At 55.2% G+C, this 19,366-nt stretch overlaps 1 protein-coding gene across 2 annotated transcripts in view; it reads left to right on the top strand.

The window, feature by feature from the left end:
* The window catches only part of FAM53B (family with sequence similarity 53 member B), a 149,840-nt gene that overhangs the window by 55,067 nt on the left and 75,407 nt on the right, over positions 1-19,366 (top strand). For both annotated transcript variants that reach the window (XM_052660685.1, XM_052660684.1), the window contains one exon: positions 15,197-15,449. In XM_052660685.1, the coding sequence (XP_052516645.1) occupies positions 15,372-15,449 (78 nt within the window). In that variant the 5' untranslated portion in view covers positions 15,197-15,371. The remainder of the gene's footprint in view (positions 1-15,196; positions 15,450-19,366) is intronic.

Raw genomic sequence — 19,366 nt, 5'->3', positions numbered from 1 at the left:
GCAGCACGCGTCTGCCCTGGCACTCAGTGTTGTCGCTGTTGTTCAGTCGCTAAGTCGTGTCCAACTCTTTGCAAACCTGTGGACTGCAACACGCCAAGCTTTCCTGTCCTTCACCATCTCCCGGAGCCTGCTCAAACTCGTGTCCATTGAGTCAGTAATGCCATCCAACCATCTCATCCTCTGTCGTCCCCTTCTTCTCCTGCCTTCAGTCTTTCCCAGCATCAGGGGCTTTTCCAATGAGTCGGCTCTTGGCATCAGTTGGCCGGAGTTTTGGAGCTTCAGCTTCATCATCAGTTCTTCCAATGAATATTCAGGGTTTATTTCCTTTAGGATTGACTGGTTTGATCTTGCAGTCCATGGGACTCTTAGAAGTCTTCTCTAGCACCACAGTTGGAAAGCATCAGTTCTTCGGCACTTAGCCTTCTTTATGGTCCAACTCTCACAACCATACATGACTCCTGGAAAAAACGTAGCTTTGACTATACGGATCTTTGCCAACAAAGGGATGTCTCCGCTTTTCAGTACACGTTACAGGTTTGTTGTGGCTTCTTCCAAGGTGTGCCTTGCGGTATAACTCTGTGAGCAACGGGTGGTGTGTGAGGGCTTGGCTGGGTCCCTCCGCTTTCCTTTCTCAGTCCCTGGCATGGCCAGCCTGGGCAGTGTGGGACAGGGGACGCGGCCCCTGTACCAGTAGGAGGAGGCAGAGTGTGTGTAGGACCTGCCTGTTGAATCAGAGCCCCTCAGAAGCTGCCCTTTGTTCAGGAGCACAGCGTCACGTGCGCATCTGACTTCTCCCCGGTGGTCCTGCCCCTTGGCCCTCTTTGCTCACTGTGCTGGCTGCTGGCCTTCAGGCCTCCAGCTTCTCAGGGGACGCCGGCATTTGGGGGTGCTGCCTCCCCGCCAGCCGTGAGTGCAGTCAGGTGCTTTCTCCTAAAAGCTGAACTTGGGGGGAAGGACCCTGGGCTGAGGGTTTCCCTGGATTGGGTGTGTGAAGGGCTGCCTGCCAACCTGCCGGCTTGCCCAGGGAGCCTCCTGATGGGTATTTGCAAGTTTCCAGGAGGTGAGTGGTATCAGAGAGAGAGATTTTGTTCCGACCACATGCTCTGCTCCTGCTCTGCTGCCGTGGAACCTAGACAGCTTTGAGCCCAGCCTCTCCATGGACCAAGAGAGCATTCGTGCAATGCTTCGACTTAGTGCCCACAGCCCAATTTTGATAGCTGTGGAGAAACCCCACAAACAAGAGAGGTTTCAATAGCTTTTGGCATCAGGAAAGTCGAGACCCGACTTAATGGAGTAAATGTGGTTTTTGGGTTCAGCAAACATTTCCCTGAGCAGCTGTCCGTGCAAGGTCCTGCGACTCGGGACTGTGGTGGGTTCTCACCCTCCCGAGGTTCACAGCCTGTGGGGGAGATGGACACGCTGCCTGTTCGTTTCATGCTCCTTTGATCCTCCGTCTGTGGGGTGGGCAAGGCCTTCCTGGAGGGGGAGACACCTGAACTGCGTCTTAAGAGCCGAGGGTCATGAGCTCAGTTGGAGATGGACAAGGCTAAGAGACGAGCAACCAGAGAGCCCAGCGTGAGCAAACCTCGGGACACGTGGAACCGTGGGGGTTATTTGGGCAACTACTGGCAGCTGTGTGTGTATGTGATTTTTTTTAAGAACAGACAATATATACACTTGGTCAGACTCAGCTGTGGAAAGGAGCTCTCCCTGCCTCCCTCCCTGTCTCCCTGGAAGAGTTCTTGTTGCCTTCTTGTTTATTCTCCCAGAGATAGTCCATGGATGTGCAACCATATATAAATATATACAGACTTTTGATTTTAAACATTTATGTTTTTTTGCGTAGGACACACCTTCAAAGTTCAAAACATGCAAAATGGTATTCCTTGAAGAGCCTCCTCCCCACTCTGTTCTCAGCCACCCTCTTCCTCTCCCAATGATCCCTCATATTGGTTTTTTTGCATCCTTCTATATTATGATTACATTTATTTAGTTTTACCCAAATAGGAGCTTGCTGTGTCCACTGTCTTTGCTTTTTCTCTCAGCACTGGACTGGAAAATGGTTTCCTCTTGGTACCTATCAAGTCTTTTGAAAAGCTGCATATTGTCCCTTGCGTGGATGTCTGGGCAGCTGTTTATCCTGTCGTTACTGTTAGTTAAGTTGCTTTCCGTCTTATCTATGGTGAAGATGCATATTTTTTGCACCCAAGCAGGACTAATCTGTAGGGCAGATTAATTTGCCATCTGAGGCTCAAAGGGGAAGGCTGCCTGGTTGACGGTAGCATGGCACAGACCATGTTTCCCCAAGTTATGTTTTTGCTTTTGTTCCGCTTTGTGGGAGGCAGGTGACTTTTAAATTGGGTTGGGCTGAAAGTTTGGGGGAGAAACTGTTTTATTCTGTTGGTGCCTCCCATATCTGACCCCTCTGAGAAGTGGGACCCACTGTGGGCTTGTGAGTGCCACTGACTCCTGGGTGTGCCAGACCTGGGGCCCACAGAGCGACTTTGCCAGCCTTGGCTACTGGGGCCTGGTGGGCGTGAATGCCACGTCTGGGCATGCTGTGGGCTTTGAGCTTCATGAGCGTCATGGCTCAAGTGAGTGTTCTGTTGGTTTATTAATAACTGATGTGAATGAGAATCTGCTCAGGAAGAAAACCCCTCCCGAAGGGTAAGGCGGGGAGACTCCAGCACGGCTTTGCATGCACCCCATAAAGGTGGTGATGCTCAGGTTTGAACTCCGGAAGGCCCAGTTATGTTATCATGTCTTAGGGGTGAGAGGGGTGAGACACCAGCATGACTTTGCATGCACCCCATAAAGGTGGTGATGCCCAGGTTTGCACTCTGGAAAGGCCCAGTTACGTTATCATGTCTTAGGGGTGAGAGAGGGGAGACCCCAGCATGGCTTTGCATGCACCCCATAAAGGTGGTGATGCCCAGGTTTGCACTCTGGAAGGCCCAGTTATGTTATCCTGTCTTAGGGGTGAGAGGGGGGGAGACCCCAGCACGGCTTTGCATGCACCCCGTAAAGGTGGTGATGCCGAGGTTTGAATGCACCCAGGTATGTTATCATGTCATTTGTCTTTTAAAATGTTCTCCGTCTCAGTGCATTTTACTTTCTATTTCACTCATGCATCAGTTAATAATATTTACTTCTCTGAACGGAGGGCCTGTGGCTTACATGTGTTTCTGTCTTCAACGCCTGCAGACACCAAGCAGCCACTGGACAAGGGCTTGTAGAGTGAGTGAGCACAGCCCCATCCCACCCGGCTTCCCGGGAGGACGGCCTGCTGTTAACTGTTCACCCAGCACACCTGAAGCTTGGTTTTGGTGTCAAACGATGACCTCTGTCCAAGGACCTGTTAAATTTCATCCAGTCTCGTCTTGTCCTCTTACTCAGTCTGACAACTTCTTTTTTTTCTAAAAAAAAAAAAAAAGCTTTATTATTTATAACTCTGAGCACCTTGATAATTTACACTCACCTCCTCGGGGCTTCCTCCTGGCCAAGGAGGTGGGCATTGCCCCTTCCTGCTCTTGGCTGCTTGGCATCTCCTCCAGAGGAGGCTCCTGAGCAGGGCGAGGCCCCTTCTACGTGGGGCGAAGGCCAGCCCGCCCGCTGGTGGGTTTGGGAGGTGCTCCAATGCCTGGCTGTAGAGCTTAGCTGCTGACTTAGTGAAATGCACTTCCTGAGGGTCGGACAAGCCTGCACCACAACCTGGTTCCTCTGGCCCTGATAAGGGATGATGACAGTAACGTGACAATGACAGCAGCCGCGGGCACATCTGCGGGTTTTCAGGAATATTGGGGCATGTCGTGGACAAATGTGGAACGAACCTGCGTTTCTTCTGGGGCCCGAGCCGTTTCTGACAAAGGAGGTGGTCTCCTCACCTCCCGAGGTTGGGTTAAGTCTTTCGTGGAGTCGCCCTTAGAGCTGTCTGGATACTCTGGAGGCCCTGCAAGGGTTCAGCAGGGCTTCGGGAATTGGGTTGGCCCTGTTGTTTCCCCTTTAACCTCCTGGAGGGCTGTGCTCGAGAGGCTGGTTGTCACATCCACCCTGGCGCTTAGAGGAAGTGGAGATGGGTTTGCAAATGAGGCGCCCCTCCCTTACCCTGCCCCACGCCCTGCCGGAAGGTGAAGCAGGAGCTAAGACCCTGAGCTGCTGCTCCTTACCTTCTGCTCCTGAACCATTCTAAATCATTCAGAACCGAGTCTCTGGGCTTTGCTGTGAGTTCGGACCTCAGCCCTTCTCCCGCCTCCTCGAGAGTCTGGTGTTGCCTGTGCGGACAGGTGGCTGTTGTTTACAGAGTGCCTCTCTCTGCCTTGCGCTGATGTCAGCATCATCGAGGTGGAGTTGGGCCCACCCTTTGGAAGCCCCCTGGGAGGCACCAGAGGCACGGCTTGGAGAATGTTGACTGTGAGGTGCCCCGAAGTTCAAGGATACTTGTCGCGACGACGGACTCCGAAGAGTTTCGTCTTGGCCGCCCACGGCGTTCTCGAACGTGCAGAGGCGCCTGCAGCGCGAGGGGCAGAGGGGAGGGCGGAAGCCTCAGGGTAGATCAGTTAGCCTGGCTGATTCATTTCTGCACTAGACCCTGTAACACTGGTGGGTTCAGGAGGGTGAGGCCCCTGGTCCGCAAGATGAGGTCAGGGTGTGACCTCCCGAGCGAGCGGCAGATGGGAGGCCTGGTTCTCACGTCCCTAGCAGTCCTTTACCGTTGCGTCACCTCCCGTGTACCGGGGTGACACTTGTGATACTGTGGGGGCCCCTGAGATAGAGAGGGGCTGCCTCCCAGCTGTGGCCCCAGTGCCGGCTGCTGTGGGGGGACTCCGTGCACTCTGCTCGGCGACCAGGCGTTCTGTGAGGGCAAGGCTGGTGTGGCTGGAGCGGGTCAGGACCGCCTCTCCCTGCCCGAGCCGTGCTGGCTCGGAGGTGTGCCTGCAGCCTGGCTGGGGACGGGTCCTCCAGCCCACCAAAAATCCGTAAATATTTTGCCGAGGGAGAGGATATTCCTTTGCAGAAGGTAGGAGACCAAGGTGTGAAAACTGGTGAGTGACTCAACTTCCTGGCCTGCCAAGAAACTTCCTTCATCCCCGAACGTTGTTAATGTCACTGAAAGATACCAGGCGCCCCCGCTATGCTTAAGGACCAAGCTTGGAAAATGTGCTTGTGCAAGCACCCTGGTTTGCACCCATAGATCCGGAAGGGTGGGGCCAACCCCCCTCCGCAGCCCCAGAACCCAGGCGTCACCGGCCCCCAGGGAGTATCAGGGTGGCTTCCTGCTCCCCACTCAGCTGTACAGAAGGTCACGGCTCAGGCTTGCGACGGCAGCGAGTGAGAATTCGGCCTTTGCTGTTGTCCGGGTTTCCCGGAATCTTGAACGCTGGAGGTCGGGTCCGAGCAGGACGGGAAAGGCTGGCCAAGGCCTGGCCGCCAGAGCGTGACTGCAGGGCAGGCATCAGCCCTTCCCGCCCGCCCCCAGCTCACAACACACCTTCAGCTTCCCTGATGGAGTCACCACTCCCCCGGGCTCCCGTTTTCATGATGCAGGGGAGGAAACTGAGGCTCAGAGAGGCCGCGGGACCTGGCTGAACCACCCAGCTGGGGCTCACTGAGCAGACACGGAGCCCGCGTGGCCCAGGCTTCCAGGCGAGGGAACCAAGACCACGCGGGGGAAGTGAGTTGGCAAATGGGGCTGGGCTAGAGGCCGGGCCAGAGCCCCGGCTTCCGAGCCCCGCCACCTTCGGAAGAGGCCACACTGCTTGGGCTCCTCTGTTCTTGTTCCATTTTTTCCTCTTTCTTTTTTTTAACCCCTCCTCTCTTTTGTTTCCTTAACCATGGTTTGCTTACATTCACTGTGCTTGTAAATAGGTCTGAGCGAAGAACGGGTCATGGTCGTCTTAGGCTAAGTGGCTTAACATGCAGTAGCTTATCTCGGGGGCCCCGGCTCTGTCTCCCCGTCCTCTGTTCTCTGCCTCGCCCTGGTCTGGAGGAGAAGGCAGTGTCTAGTCTGTGCTCCCGCAGTAAGTGCTAGTCCTCCGCCCCCTCCGCCTCCCCGCCCAGCCTTGCTTTCCTTCCTTTTGAGTTTGCTCCTCGGACTCTAGTCCATAGGACGCGCTCTCTCTCTCTCTCTCTCTCTCTCTCTCTCTCTCTCTCTCTCTCGGGTTTGGCGGGTTAGAATGACTCCAGCGGTAGCGAGGATCACGGGAATGCTTATAGGAGACTGGCCTGTCAGTTATTTCTCATGATGAATGAGCTCTTGACAGGTCATGCATGCAGCTGGCTTCAGTTTCAAGAAGCAGCTCAGGCTGTCTCGTTCCCATGTTCAGATTTGTTTTGGCTCCGGGTCTCAACACTTTCATGTCCCTGAATAATGTCCTTCCTCCCCTTCCTCTTGAAATGCTATTTGCTTAAAAAAAACAAAACAAAAAAAACAGCAGATCCCTTTAGCGCTGTGAGAGTGACTGTGTAAAGTCCCAGAGAACAGAGTCCCAGTTTGGTTCAACAGCTCATTGAACCAAAGCAAGGGTTTTGCTTGCCCTCTATCAAGACAGCCTCATGAGGGAGCCTGGGCCGCTTTACTCAGCGCAGGGCACCGGGTGGGTCCTTCTCCCGCTGGGTGGCGTGGCTGCTCAACCTTCCCCCAAGACTGGGCCTTTGGCGGCTTTTGACTACCTGGAGGTCTAGCCCAGGGAATGGCAATCACCCTAGTTACTGCAGAAAACACCCCCAAGGACACACCTTACTCTGGGATGAGGGATCAGAGATGGGGTGAGCATGCTATCTCTAAGGACAGCACATGCTTTATTCTCACAGCTCAGCCCCCCAAGAATCCCGGGCAGCCATGAGTCGGCTGTGTGGTGTAGCCAGGCCGGGCTGCCTCTCTGAGCCGAGTTTCCTCACCTGCCACAGGTGGATGGGAGCCCCCATGAGACTCAGTCATGGATTCAATTATCTGGCCACTGCACCTCCCAGCGAGGTGAGCCTGTTCTGTGACTTGGTAGCCAGTTCCCATGCGCTGGAGGAGGGCCCCCTCTGTGCTTGAACTGCGCTCACCTGGGGACCTCGGTCCCCCGGGCCCCTCTTCAGGGGCCCCACCGTGCAGACCTTTCCTTCCTTAACTTCCCACTCAAGGGGGCTGACTTCTTACGGATCACAAAGTTTAGCAAAGTCATAATCTGTGTCCAAGGTGCCACAGCCCGCCCGGGACTAAACCTGGAGTGATTCTGGACCTTGCATCCAGTGCTCGTCCCCCAGCGTGTTACTGACTCCGCGAACGGACACGGATCAGGTTCCTCCTGTCAGAACCTCTGTTGAGGCCAGAGGAGGCCCACACCCGGACGACACGCCTGGAGGGGAGAGCTCACCAGAGCGCCCTGGAAATGGACTTGGAGAGAAGGGCAGGGTGGGCTGTGGGAGCCCAGAGAGATGGGGGCCGACGGACTCAGAATCTGATGTAGCGAGGAGTGGCAGCACTGCCCCAGGCCTGGGGGTGCCCTGGCTTCCCTGGAAGGCCCTTCACCTCCTCCTGGCGCCCGGTGTGGCTGCACCTCCCTGCGTTTGGGGTGGGGAAGCAGTGCCCGTATGCTCTCACCCCCACCTTTCCGCCTCCCCACTCCCTGCCTCGGTGGGACCCCTAGTGCCAGTTCCATCGTTAAGCCCAGAAGGTTGAGGTGTGGCCTCGGGCACCTTGGGAAGAGCTTATAGAGAAGGGGTGTCTTGCAAACCCAGCGTCCGTGCTTCGGTATCTGGTCCGTTTGAGAGAGCAAATATTTGTGGGATAATTATGATAAATGTTAACAGATCCTGGAGTTGAAGCCTCGGTGGGTAAGACAGAGACTTTGGAATCCATCAGACATGGTTGAATCCTTGCTTCACCCTTCACAGCTGGGTGACCCTGGGCCTCAGCTTGTCCCGCTGTAAAATGGGAAAATGGCAGCGCCCGCTTGGAGGGCTGCTCTGAGGACGTGGTGAGCCTGGGGGCCTGACTGCTCTGGTGGCTCAGACGGTAAAAGACTCTGTCTGCAGTGTGGGAGACGTGGGTCTTCCCTGGGTCAGGAAGATTCCCTGGATGCGGGCATGGCAACCCACTCCAGCATTCTTGCCCGAAGAATCCTACAGAGGAGCCTGGCGGGCTACAGTCCTCGGGGTCGCAAAGAGTCAGGCACGACTGAGTGATTAACATTTTATTCATGGTCTGTTAAAGGTAGACCCCATGTCACCTGTTAATTTCCATAAACACAGACCAGGAAGCTCCTGGGAAGATGGTGGATAAAAGGTTATTTCTTTGCTGTCTGTTGCCTCTGCTGTGGAGTTGCCTTAAATCAGTGATATTTGGTGTCGAGCGTGTCCTTGGTGTTTAAGTATTGACGTTAAGAGGTCTCATCTGTCTCTGTTTTTCTGTCAGCGCATTGCAGGTGGTGAAGGCCTTGCTCTTTGATCGGTCATTTTTCAGTAGGATCTGAAGACTTGGGAACCTAGGCCAAGGGAGTTAGTTTAAGCGTTCCACCAGCGTCTGGGAAACACATTCTCCGGGCATGTCCTCTTATTGAAACTGCAGACTCTTTCCAGTATCAGCTCGGTGTGGGAAAGTATGGGCTCTTGATAAAAGTTCCTAGGCAGCTTTTAAGTTTTTATCCTTAAACTCAGACGCCTTCGCTTCACAAGCCGCAAGCAAAAGGCCTCCCCAGGCAGATTTAATTCCCTTCTCTTGGCAGAGGTGGACCCTGACTGCGACCACAGGATTCAGTTTCTCCTCTCCACCCTTCCAGGAGTTTGTCACGGGATCTGGCAAAAGGCCGCATGGCCCCCTGAAAGATGCGCTTCCTCAAACGTTCATAAGTTAGCTTCCAGAGCCTGCCCACAGATTGCTTCTGTCACACCAGCAGCTGAGAAGTCACCGAAGCTGAGAAGTGCACGCAGCCTTCTCCAGGACCTTGCAGAACTGCTGTTTCTCTCCCATTTCCTTTGGCTAACGAGAGGGGGAGGGACATTGGAGGCTGAGGGGAATGGCTTGCTCAGGCCATCAGGAAAATCACTGTCAGCGGCCAAGGTTATGTTTAGGTTTTGCTCCGAGTCCTGTGTTTGGGGTGGTGAGATATTCTCCTGCTATAAAACTAAGTTGCACAAGTAGTAAACACAGGATAAGGATATTAAAAGAAGGAAACATTTAATTGGGCGAGTTCCAGTGTGGTCAGTTTCTTTTCAAAGGGTAGCTCTTCAAAACGCATTACAGAAGCGTTTGGTAAACTCCTGTAATCTTCTGAAGAGTTATATAGAATTTGAGAGTTTACAGAACTTTTTGCGTATATAAAGGAATTTGGTGTGCACCGGGCAGGGTTCCCACTCCCCAGAAGCTGAGCGTCTCCAACCACAGTGACATCAGACAGCTGGGCTCAGGGGCTTGCAGAAGGCACATTGCAGGTTGCAAAGCAAAACCAAGAAAGCTGCTTGTTAGGAAAGGCTCGTGTGACAAAGCCAAGTCAGCCCTTGTCTGTGAAGCGTCCTGAGGAGGCAGACCTGGATTCACATCTCGCCATCACCCCTTCTAGGCTGCAGGATCTTGGGCAAATGCTTGATTTATTTTCCCGGAGCCTTAGTCTTCTCATCTGGAAAATGGGAGTCCTGTTAGCAGCAACAGCTGTTCATGGGAATTAGATGAAATGAGTGAGCCTGTCGTTGGTGCCCGGGAGCTGGAGGCTGGAAGCACAGCTGTGAAGGGGTAGGTAGAGGAGGACCTGGAGCCAGGCTGCCACGGGGCTGGGTCGAGGCCTCTTGTAGACTCTGGGCAGTGTCACTTGGTGCCCGTTGGCCATCGTGGGTGCCCTGGGCAATGGGCACCACTGTCTGGGGCCTTCTCTGTGCTGCGCTGTTACGTGCCTTTGCTTAACCTAATTCTCCCGGCAGCCCGCAGAGCAAAGGTGTTCTCACTTTGGTTTTAAGGATGAGGAAACTAGTCAGGTGACTTGCAGGGCGATGGCGAGACTTGCCCAGTCTCTTAGCACGGGCCCTTCCCCCACCCTGCACACGTCCTGTACAGGCAGTGGCAGCCACGTGGGCCCCTTAAAAAAATTCTTTTTTCATATATCTGTGCAGTGTAATTCACTCTTTGGTGTTTGGTGTTATGAGTTTTGATGAATGCGTCGATGGAGTGGGCTTTTTCCATTTAAAAGTGTGACACCAGTGGTTGTCCTGTGGTTGAGGCTTTGCCTTCCCATGCAGGGGTTATGGATTTGATGCCTGGTCGGGGAACAAAGGTCCCATGTGCTTCATGGCCAAAAAAACCCAAAACAGAAGCAATATTACAGCAGATTCAACAAAGGCTTAAAAAAATGGTCCACATCACAAAACAAAGTCTTGAAATAAAATTTTGACACAAGAAAACATTGCTTTTTCTTGCTTCTTTCATTTTGTATCTCTACGAGATGATGGATGTGTTCACCAAACTTGTGGTCATCATTTCATGATGTATGTAGGTCAGACCGTAATGCTGTACCCCTGAAACGTACACAGTGCCGTGTATCAATTTATATCAATAAAACTGGAAGGAAACGTTTTAGTTTGAGATCATTGTAAATTCACATGTAGCTGTAAGAAATCGTAGAAAATGCTGTGTATCATTCACTCAGCTTCCCGCAGCAGTTAACACGTTGCAAAACGATAGTGCAAATCGCAAACAGGAAGTCGACACGGATGCAGTCGAGATGCAGAACATTTTCATCACCTCGAGGGTCCCCGCCCTTTGCATAAGCGCGTCCTCCTCCCTCTCCCACCTGCCTTCCCAAGCACCCATCCAGACCCCCAGCAGCAACTAAAGCTAGTCTTCCATTCTGTCTCTTTGTCATTTCAAGACTGGTACATAAATAAGAGTCGGGCGGTAATTAACCTCTGGGGGATTGGGATTGTTCACACAGCATAATTCCCTGGAGATTCATCCAAGTAGGTATCAAAGGTTCGTCCCTTTCCAGTGCCGAGGGGCATCCCACAGCATGTCTGTCCCATAGTCTGTTCAGCCAGTCACCCGTTGAAGGACATCTGGGTTGTTTCCTGGTTTTGGCTGTTTTGAATAAAGCTGTTATGAGCATTCATGTGCAGGGCTTTGTGTGAACATAAGCTTGCATTTTTCTGAGTTACGTGCCAAGGAGTGCACTTGCTAGGTTGTATGGGAGTTGCTCGATGGGGCTTTGAAGGATGCATTTGGGATGGAGAGGCAGGTCAGGTGGGGCTTTGCTGCAGGTGGGCTCCGGTGGGCAGCACAGGCTCGGGAGCTCACCCCTGAGACCCTGGTGGGTTGCTTCATCTGTCTGTAAACTGTTATTAGTTACATCTGTCGTGTAACTAGTGAATATAAAGCACCTGGTACACGGTCGGTGCTCAGTAGATAGAAGCCGTTCTCAGTCAGAAGCCGTTCTTAATACGGGCTCAGAGAAGACCGAACAGGCCAGGGTAGGATCTGTGCCCCACAGATGAGCTCAGCAGGTCTTTCCCTTGTCACTTGTGGACTCCGGGGTACTTCCTTCTTACCTCGGGTAGAGCTGGGCACATAGTTGTCCCTTAAAGGTCAAGTTCCTGGCTTCTGCCTGAGAAGTCCCTGGCCCCGTTCTCAGGCTGGGCTCTGAGTCCCTGGACGGGCATTGGCATTCCCCAGTGAGCTTGGCCAGGCCCATGCCACGGATCAAAGGAATCCCAGGGAATTCCACATGGTGCCAGGCTCTGCTGGTCTGGATTTGCCTCACAGGGTCTGAGAATGTGCCCAGATTATTTCAAAAGTTGCTACAATTCAGCCTGGTTCCAAAAACGTGTGAAGCTTTGGGTGTAGTCAAGACACCCTGCTAGGTGTTGCAGAGAAAACAAACAACATGACCGTTTCAACTGATCAACCCCACCAACTCCAGCTCCTTGGCGACCCACCCCTGGCTGCAAGATGGAGCCTGGCATCAGCGCCTTTGGTCTGGTGTGACTCTTGTCTTTCCAGACCCTTGTCCCGCGGCTGCCCTTCTCCACATACCCTGTGTGCCTGCCACCAGTGGGCTGACGGCCCCTGCCCCCACCACATGCAGGCCAGGCTGCCGGGCTTCGCTCCTGCTTCCTTCTTCCCAGTTGCCTCCTCCCTTCCTCTTGAAGTCTTACCTATTTTCTTAGTGATCAAAAAGGTGTTAATATGGTTACAAGCACTGGATGAAATACACAAACAGCACGTGCGTGTGCATGTGTAAGGCTGTACACTCAAAGTATGCCTTCTCCCACTCCAGGACCACGTGGTTATGGGACCACCCTGTTCTCCTCCCCTTGCTGTTTTCATTTACAGTGAATCTTGGAGAGTGTGTCATGTCGGCACCACTAGAATCACCTCATTAAAACTGCGGTGCAGGTGACGGGGCGTTATTCATTTACACAGTGGCCCTGTGATTTCTCTTACCGGTTGCCTGCTGGTGGCCGTCTGGGTTGTCCCCACTCCCAGCCTCTTCCAGCAGTGCTCTGCGTCACTGGCCCCTGTGCAGAGGTGTCTGTTTAGGACTCAGCCCGGGTCCCCCGCTTCCTCCTGTCTGCCTCTGGTAGCTGTGGTGCCTGTGTTTCCAGCACTGTCTTTCCACAACTCCTGAGGACAGGGTTTGTGCAGGACCTCTCTCCTTCCAGCGCCTGCCGTGCTTACTGACTGCCCTGCTGTTGCTGCTAAGTCGCATCAGTCGTGTCCGACTCTGTGCGACCCTGTAGATAGCAGCCCATCGGGCTCCCCTGTCCCTGGGATTCTCCAGGCAAGAACACTGGAGTGGGTTGCCATTTTCTTCTCCAATGCATGAAAGTGAAAAGTGAAAGTGAAGTCACTCAGTTGTGTCCGACTCTTAGCGACCCCATGGGCTGCAGCCCACTAGGCTCCTCTGTCCATGGGATTTTCCAGGCAAGAGTACTGGAGTGGGTTGTCATTGCCTTTTCCGACTAACTGCCCTAGTTTCCAGGAATACATGGTCCTCTGGCATTCACCGATCTTGCTGCCCCTGTGTGTTCCAGCCTTCTGTAGGGCTCTGCTGGGAGTAGAGACACGAGAGCCGAGACGCCTGCACCACCACCTCTGTCCGGCTTTGTGCTTGGTACACAGCGGCGGCATCAGATGGGGTAGCTTGTTTCCATGGTGATAAGACTTCCACAGCATCTTTCTTACTGTTTTCACCACAGGGATCGACCATAATATAGCCAGTCCTCTCTAGATGGAACATTAGCTTTGAAAAGTTTTAGCTTTAAAATTCTGCCTTTTAAAATTTTTTTTGAGAGGACAGATGGTTTGGTGTCCATTGCTGAGAAAAGATCAGGACTCACAGCCTCCGCCATGAAACTAGTGGCTGTGGCTACTGTTTTAACGAGCAGTTCTTCAAACGAGCTAGGGCTTCTCACCGTGCAAACGGCTTGAATTTGTATTTTCTCATGATGCAGCCATCTTCTGAGGCAATCTGGTGGCAGTCTTCTATGGCAAGAGGAAATCGAGGCTCAGAAAGGAAGTAACTTGGCAAAGGGCACTCAGCACATTTCAAGAGGTGGGATTCTGGCTCAGGTGTGCTCGGCTCAGGACTTGAGCTTATAACCAGTGAACCCTCCTGCCTTGCTAGGAGGAAAGGCCTGGGGAGGGCGGGTCACCCTGGGCCTGGGGTGATGGTTGGCAGCCCTAGAGCTGAATTGATGTTGCACCCGGAGAGAAGTTGGCCGCCATCAGGCCTGGTCTCTGACTCTGAGCTGCACAAAGGGTCCCTTTGAAGGGGGAGTCCAGGGCAGCCCTCTGGGTGCTCTCCCGCACACATGCCAGCCCCCCCCCACCCCCCACCCCGCTCCCAAGTCAAGTGTCCTGGGGGCTGGCGGGCATTTCTGGCCAGATGATACCTGGTCAGAACGTGTGTCACTTCTAGATGGATGTGGCTTTGAAACAGGTCTCCCGGTGTGACTTGGGGACCCCGCCGGGCTTCCCTCCTGAACAGTCAACCCTTTGAAAATGTATTGATTTCCCCCCTCCCCTTCCCTGCTTTTGCACTTTGGATGAACCTTGTTTTCGAAGAACAGTAGAAGGTAATTTTCCCATGCTTGCCAGCTGGCCTGTAATTGAGCAATGTCAATAACACCCACTGTAAAGTCTAATCGAAGTAAACAGGAAAATATGATTTATGATCTGGACAGCAAGTAAATACCACGGTGCAATTAATTTTTACACAGAGCAGCAGATTCTAAAACATTTTCCTGCGCTGACCAGTTTGTTTTTAATTACAGATTAGAAGCTGCTTTTTATGTATTTATTTTACGATTTTTATTTTTATTTTTTTTTTAACTTTTTGATGGTGATCTTCAGATTCCGTGGATCTCTGTGACTTTCTCTGAAGGTGTAACCTTCAGAGGGGTGGGATGGAGATAGGATCAGAGGGATTAATTTGCAAGGAGCGATTCTCCCAACGTGGGCTGCAGGCTGTACCTTTTGGGCTTTTGCTTGATGGGAGATGACATTGGGTTGGGGAGATACTCCGGGCTGTGTAGAATGATGATGAGAGAGGGTCCGGAACTGCTGGGAGCTCAGAGGTGTGTGTGCAGGCCTTCCCCCGCCCCCCACCCAGGGATGTGGCGTGTTTTGGCTCTTTCTGAGGAAGGAAACAGGTATGGAGGCGCCTCTGCTGCCCATGTGTTACTGTGGAAATGTGATGCTTCCAAGGACAGGAAGCACGTGCCCTCGTAGTTCTTCCAGTAGCTTCTGTCCAGACCTGGGTGGAAAACAGGAGTTACTGCTGGTTGCCCAAGGGCCAGTGGCATGGGCTTCGACTGTGGGCTGGGTGAGCGCCCGACATCAGCTGACCTCGGGCTGTCTGTAGGGTCAGGCCTGCCTAGGAGGTCACAGGACTTGAGCACACTTTGGGGGTGCAGGCCTGTGACCAGCCAGACCCCGAGATCTGTCTTAAAAAGGTGCCACAGCTGAGCTGAGAGATGCTGCTGTGCCCACCAGGGTGTTGGCTTTAGGGATGCTCCAGGGCCGGCATGGGGACTCCTAGGAAGGTGATTGTGGCCTTCATGTCCCTCCACCCACCCCCACCCCCACCCCCAGAAAGCATCTCAGTTCAGTGGTGAGGCAGTTCCGTTCCCCAGCAGGGTCCCACCTGGAGGGGAGGGGCTGTGTTTCTCGGGCCCCCCGTCTTCCACAGTCCTGAGTCCCTCTGCCTTTGTTTTATCTTTCCAGAGAGCTGACCTCACTCTGCTGTTTCCTGGAGGAGCCCCACCCCAATGGGGAGCAGCCTCTCCTGACGTCATCTCCCGGGAGACGCCCCAGGAAGTCACCTCTGCCCCCCCGTCTGCCCACCTGAAGATGGCTCGTGCCCACCCTGGGCTGGTGCCCAGCGCCTGAGGCCCTTACCATGGTGATGATCCTGAGTCAAAGCCTCGACAAGCAGGGAGCCGACCCCGTGGCCTGCAGGACCTTCAACCCTGAGCCGGTAAGGACCTGGTGGCCTCGTTTGGAGGCCTGATGTCCTGGTGGGGCTGTGGGCTGAACAGGCAGGCTTAGCAGACTGAATCCAGAGGGCCCGCGAGCAGAGCTCTGGGAGATGTGGCTACAGGGGTGGCGGGCTGTCACCCAGAGCCTGGCTTTGTAGCTGGCCCAGGTGGAGTCCTCTGGAGAGCGGTGAGGGGAGGCCACCCCCCTGACCCTCCCGGTGAATAGTACCAAGTGGGGCTCTGCCGCCCCTGCCAGGCCGAGACCCACATCCCTCCTGGCCTCCACCCAGTAAGGTAGGTGGTTTCCAGAAGGTGGGGGGTGGCACCAAAGGGCGGTTGGAATAAGAGCTGCCATCTCAGAGATGTCAGGAGCGGGAGCCGGTGGAGAAGGAGGGTGTGGTTGAGGGCCCGGGTGGTGGGCCCAGTGCTGGCGGCCCTGCACAAGGTTCTTCTCTGACCAAGAGGGCTGATGAGCTGGAGCAGAGAGGCAGGGAGCCCGGCCTTCTTAGACCAGGAACGGAACGGCCTCCTGGTCCTCCTTCCAGCCCTCCTTCCTCAGAAGCGGGTGGGCTGCCCCTTGCTGAGGAAGCACGAAGCAGTTTCACTCGGGCATGAACACTCTTGCGGTGGTGGGCTTTGCAGGTGGTCCGTCCCCAGGACTCTCTGCCGCTTCTGTGGACAGGGCTTGGGGGCACCCCTCCTGGCACCTTCATAGCCGCCTGTGAGACCCCATGTTAGCACCTCTCGTGGGCTTCCTCCCCTGATACCTCCCCAGCACCCACGTCGAGAGCGGGCAGGTGGGTCTCAGGTCCTTGCAGGAGCTTGTGAAAGTCACCAAGACCCGCGTCCACCCCGCAGGGCTTCAGTGGGAACCGTGGGCCGGAGGAACTCTGCTGGATGAGGCGGTGTCTGTGCGTCATCCCTTCCTTTTCCAGTTTGCTTTGAACGTGTCTCTCCGTAGACTTGCTCTCATCATTCCTGCTGCTTGCCCTCTGGTCCCGCCTGTGTCCTCTCTTGCCTGGACTCTCATGGGAACTGGCCACTGCTTCTGGCTCCTGCAGCCTCTTCTCCAGCAGCAGTAGCTGCAGGAGATGCAGGTCAGAGCGGTCCTCCTCTGCTCAAAGCCTTCCACCAGCTATCCCCAACTCAGGCTGAGCAACATGCCAGACCCTCACTTGGATGGATGGGGGCTGGCGTACCCTGACCCCCGTGACCACTGGACGCTCTCCGCCACTTTCCCCCCCTCAGTCTGCACACGCCTCGCTGGCCTACGTGCCTCGGGGCCCGTGCGCTTCCTCTGTGGCCTGGAACACCCCCCGTGAGCAGGGTTCCCTCCCTTCTTCCCTCCTTTTCTTGGGCCACTACCCCGCTCCCTTCCCACATGCCCTCTGTCCCCTTTCCCTGGTCTTTTCCCTTCCCGGGCACCACCAGCCTTCCTCACGTTTTGATCTTGTTCCCTGAGTTGACTCCTGCCCCAGAATGCGAGCTTCGCCAGGCAGGGACTTTTGTCTCTTTGGCTTCTTGCTGACCACCCCAGTGCCTGACCCTGGGCACAGTCCGTGGTAGGTGCTCAGGGGACCTTGGCAGAGGGAGGGGATGTGGGTTCATGGAGCCAGGTTCTCAACCTGACCTTGTTGAGTCCCTTCTCCGGTACTCAGCTTCCTCGCTCAGGGGGTGCAGGTATGAGTTGATTCGTTTTCTGCTCTGGGCACGTGTTTTCCTGGTGAAATGAAAGCACCTCATGTGGAGTAGCTCTGACCAAGATGAGACGGCTCTCAGGGTGCAGGCCTCCTCGAGGTCCCAGGGGACCCCCCATTCCCTCCTCCCTTCCCTCCCCCACCCCAGTCTGGTTCCAGCTGTGCTGTTGCTTCAGTTGCCGCTGAACTTGGTTCCATCTGGAGGTGGGCCGGCCTGGGCTTGGCCGTGGAGCTGGTTCCGGGGCCCATGGGCCTGTGGTCAGCTGGGCTGCTCTTCCAAGAGACAGGGCCCGAGCCCCCGCCAAGAAGGAGGGCGGCCTCCCAGCCCCAGCCGGGGAAGGAAAAAAAACTTCTTCTCAGAAAAAGAAAAAGGGGCGACGAGCCAAGGGGAGCAAATGGCCATTGAAGGGGGCCCGGCAGTCGCTTTTGGAGAGGGGCCTCTCCTGTGTCAGCCTGTGGGCGCGTCATGGGCCTGGCCGGTTTCTGCCCTCATGGTGGGGTGGAGGCACAGTGAAGGCGAGGGAGCCAGGGCCTGCAGGGGGCCCGCCAAGGTGCCCTGCCTCCACGTCCCTGACTAACAGGAAACGGGGCCCAGGGGCAGGGGGGCACAGACGAGCAGGACGCAGGCTTCAGGTGCAGGCCCCGCCCACCACCAAGGCCTTCACACCACCCCTGGCCTGTCTCCTGAGCTGCCACCGGCCTGGACTTCCTTGGGAAGAAGCACGGGCCATAAACAACCAAAGAAAGAACGCCCCCACCCCAGATAAGACCAGCCAAGTAATGACAGCCCCAGAACGTGAGATCAACTGATTAGAATCCGCTCTGCACAGCCAGCCAGGGTGAGAGGAAGATGGGGGGGTTTTAGCTTCAACTGCTTAAACGGGTCGCATCATCTTTGGGTAAATACCATCAAGATAATGACAGGAAAGAGGGAAAAGCTGTCCTCTTTTGTTTTCTCATCAGACTAAGAAGATAACCAGAAGTTGGGGTTTCAGATTTAAAAAAAAAAAGGAATGGTGAATCACCCCCAGGCAGCTTCAGAATTAGGGAAGCGAGAGGCCCTGCAGTGAGGTCAGAACCTAAAAAAGCTGCAGGTGAACGTGCCCTGGGGGCTTGGAGATGGTGGGAGGGGAGAGACTTGGGCACCTTCCCCCCACCGTAGCCAGGCCCCGACCTGCTTGCTTAGAGGGTCCCCGACGCAGTATCCTAGTTCTCCTTTTTCTATAAACTAAAACACTGGTGACAACGTGACCGCCCTACTCCCCAGGGAGGTGAGAAGACAGAAAAGGGACTGAGAGCCCTGGTCTCGCCTACCCCCGCCCCTGGGGTGGGGGGCAGTGCAATGACTCGGTTCCCCTTTCCCCCACTCTGCCCGGTCGCCTTCCTTTCCCCCGTGAGTGGCCCTTCCTCCGAGTGTGCTAACATTAGCTGCTGCCGCTGGAAGGCCGCCCAGACATCTGACCTTGGGGCCAACGTTCCCTGAGCTCCTTCCCGCCCGCCCACGCTCCTGCCGAGGGCCCGTGGTCCCTCCTCCCCAGGCAAGCCTCCCGGCCCCCCTCTCTGGAAGCTGGAGACCGGAGGGAGCTTGGGGTGCCCTGCTCCCTGGAGGATGGGGCCGGGGAGCAGTGGGGTTGGGGGTGGACAGAGGCTGGAGGCGGGGGCTCCAGGCCACCTCACTTTCCTCAGCCTGGAGGTATTTCCGGCCACAACAGACACTCAATGTTTTTGGAGCAGGTCCTTGCTTCCACGCTTGTCAGATGAGGACGCCGAGGGCCTTGCCCAGCAGGAGAGTTCAGGGGCCATGTCAGCTGCCCCAGGCACCCAGGCTCTTCCCCCGTCTTGCTCACCCGGAGTCAGCATCAGGCTCGACGGGGCCCCAGCCAGGATCCCAGGCTGGAATCCCAAAGTGCGCGAAGCCTGAGGCTGTCCCAGTCTGCACCCCCACCGTCCTGGGCAGCAGAGACCACCCCCCACCCCCATGGCTGACCTGCAGCCTGGGAAGCCGGAGCTCCACCCTGCGTCCATCAGCCTCCATCCCGGGGCGCCTCTGCCTTCTCAGCTTCTCTTCTTGGCCTGCCTCTGCCTCCCGCTTTCTGCCGCCCAGGGTTTCACCCTGTTCCCTTCCAGAGGCCGGAGCACTGCTCTTGTTAGCCCCCCAACGTGTGAGCTTGGGCTCATCTGCATCGCTCCAAGGCGGCATCAGCAGAAGGAAGAGTGAT

Source organism: Budorcas taxicolor, chromosome 23 (assembly GCF_023091745.1).
Source record: "Budorcas taxicolor isolate Tak-1 chromosome 23, Takin1.1, whole genome shotgun sequence".
Classification (NCBI taxonomy): Eukaryota; Metazoa; Chordata; class Mammalia; order Artiodactyla; family Bovidae; genus Budorcas; species Budorcas taxicolor.
The sequence above is the reverse complement of the archived record's forward strand: the minus strand, read 5'-3'. Positions and strand labels throughout refer to the sequence as shown.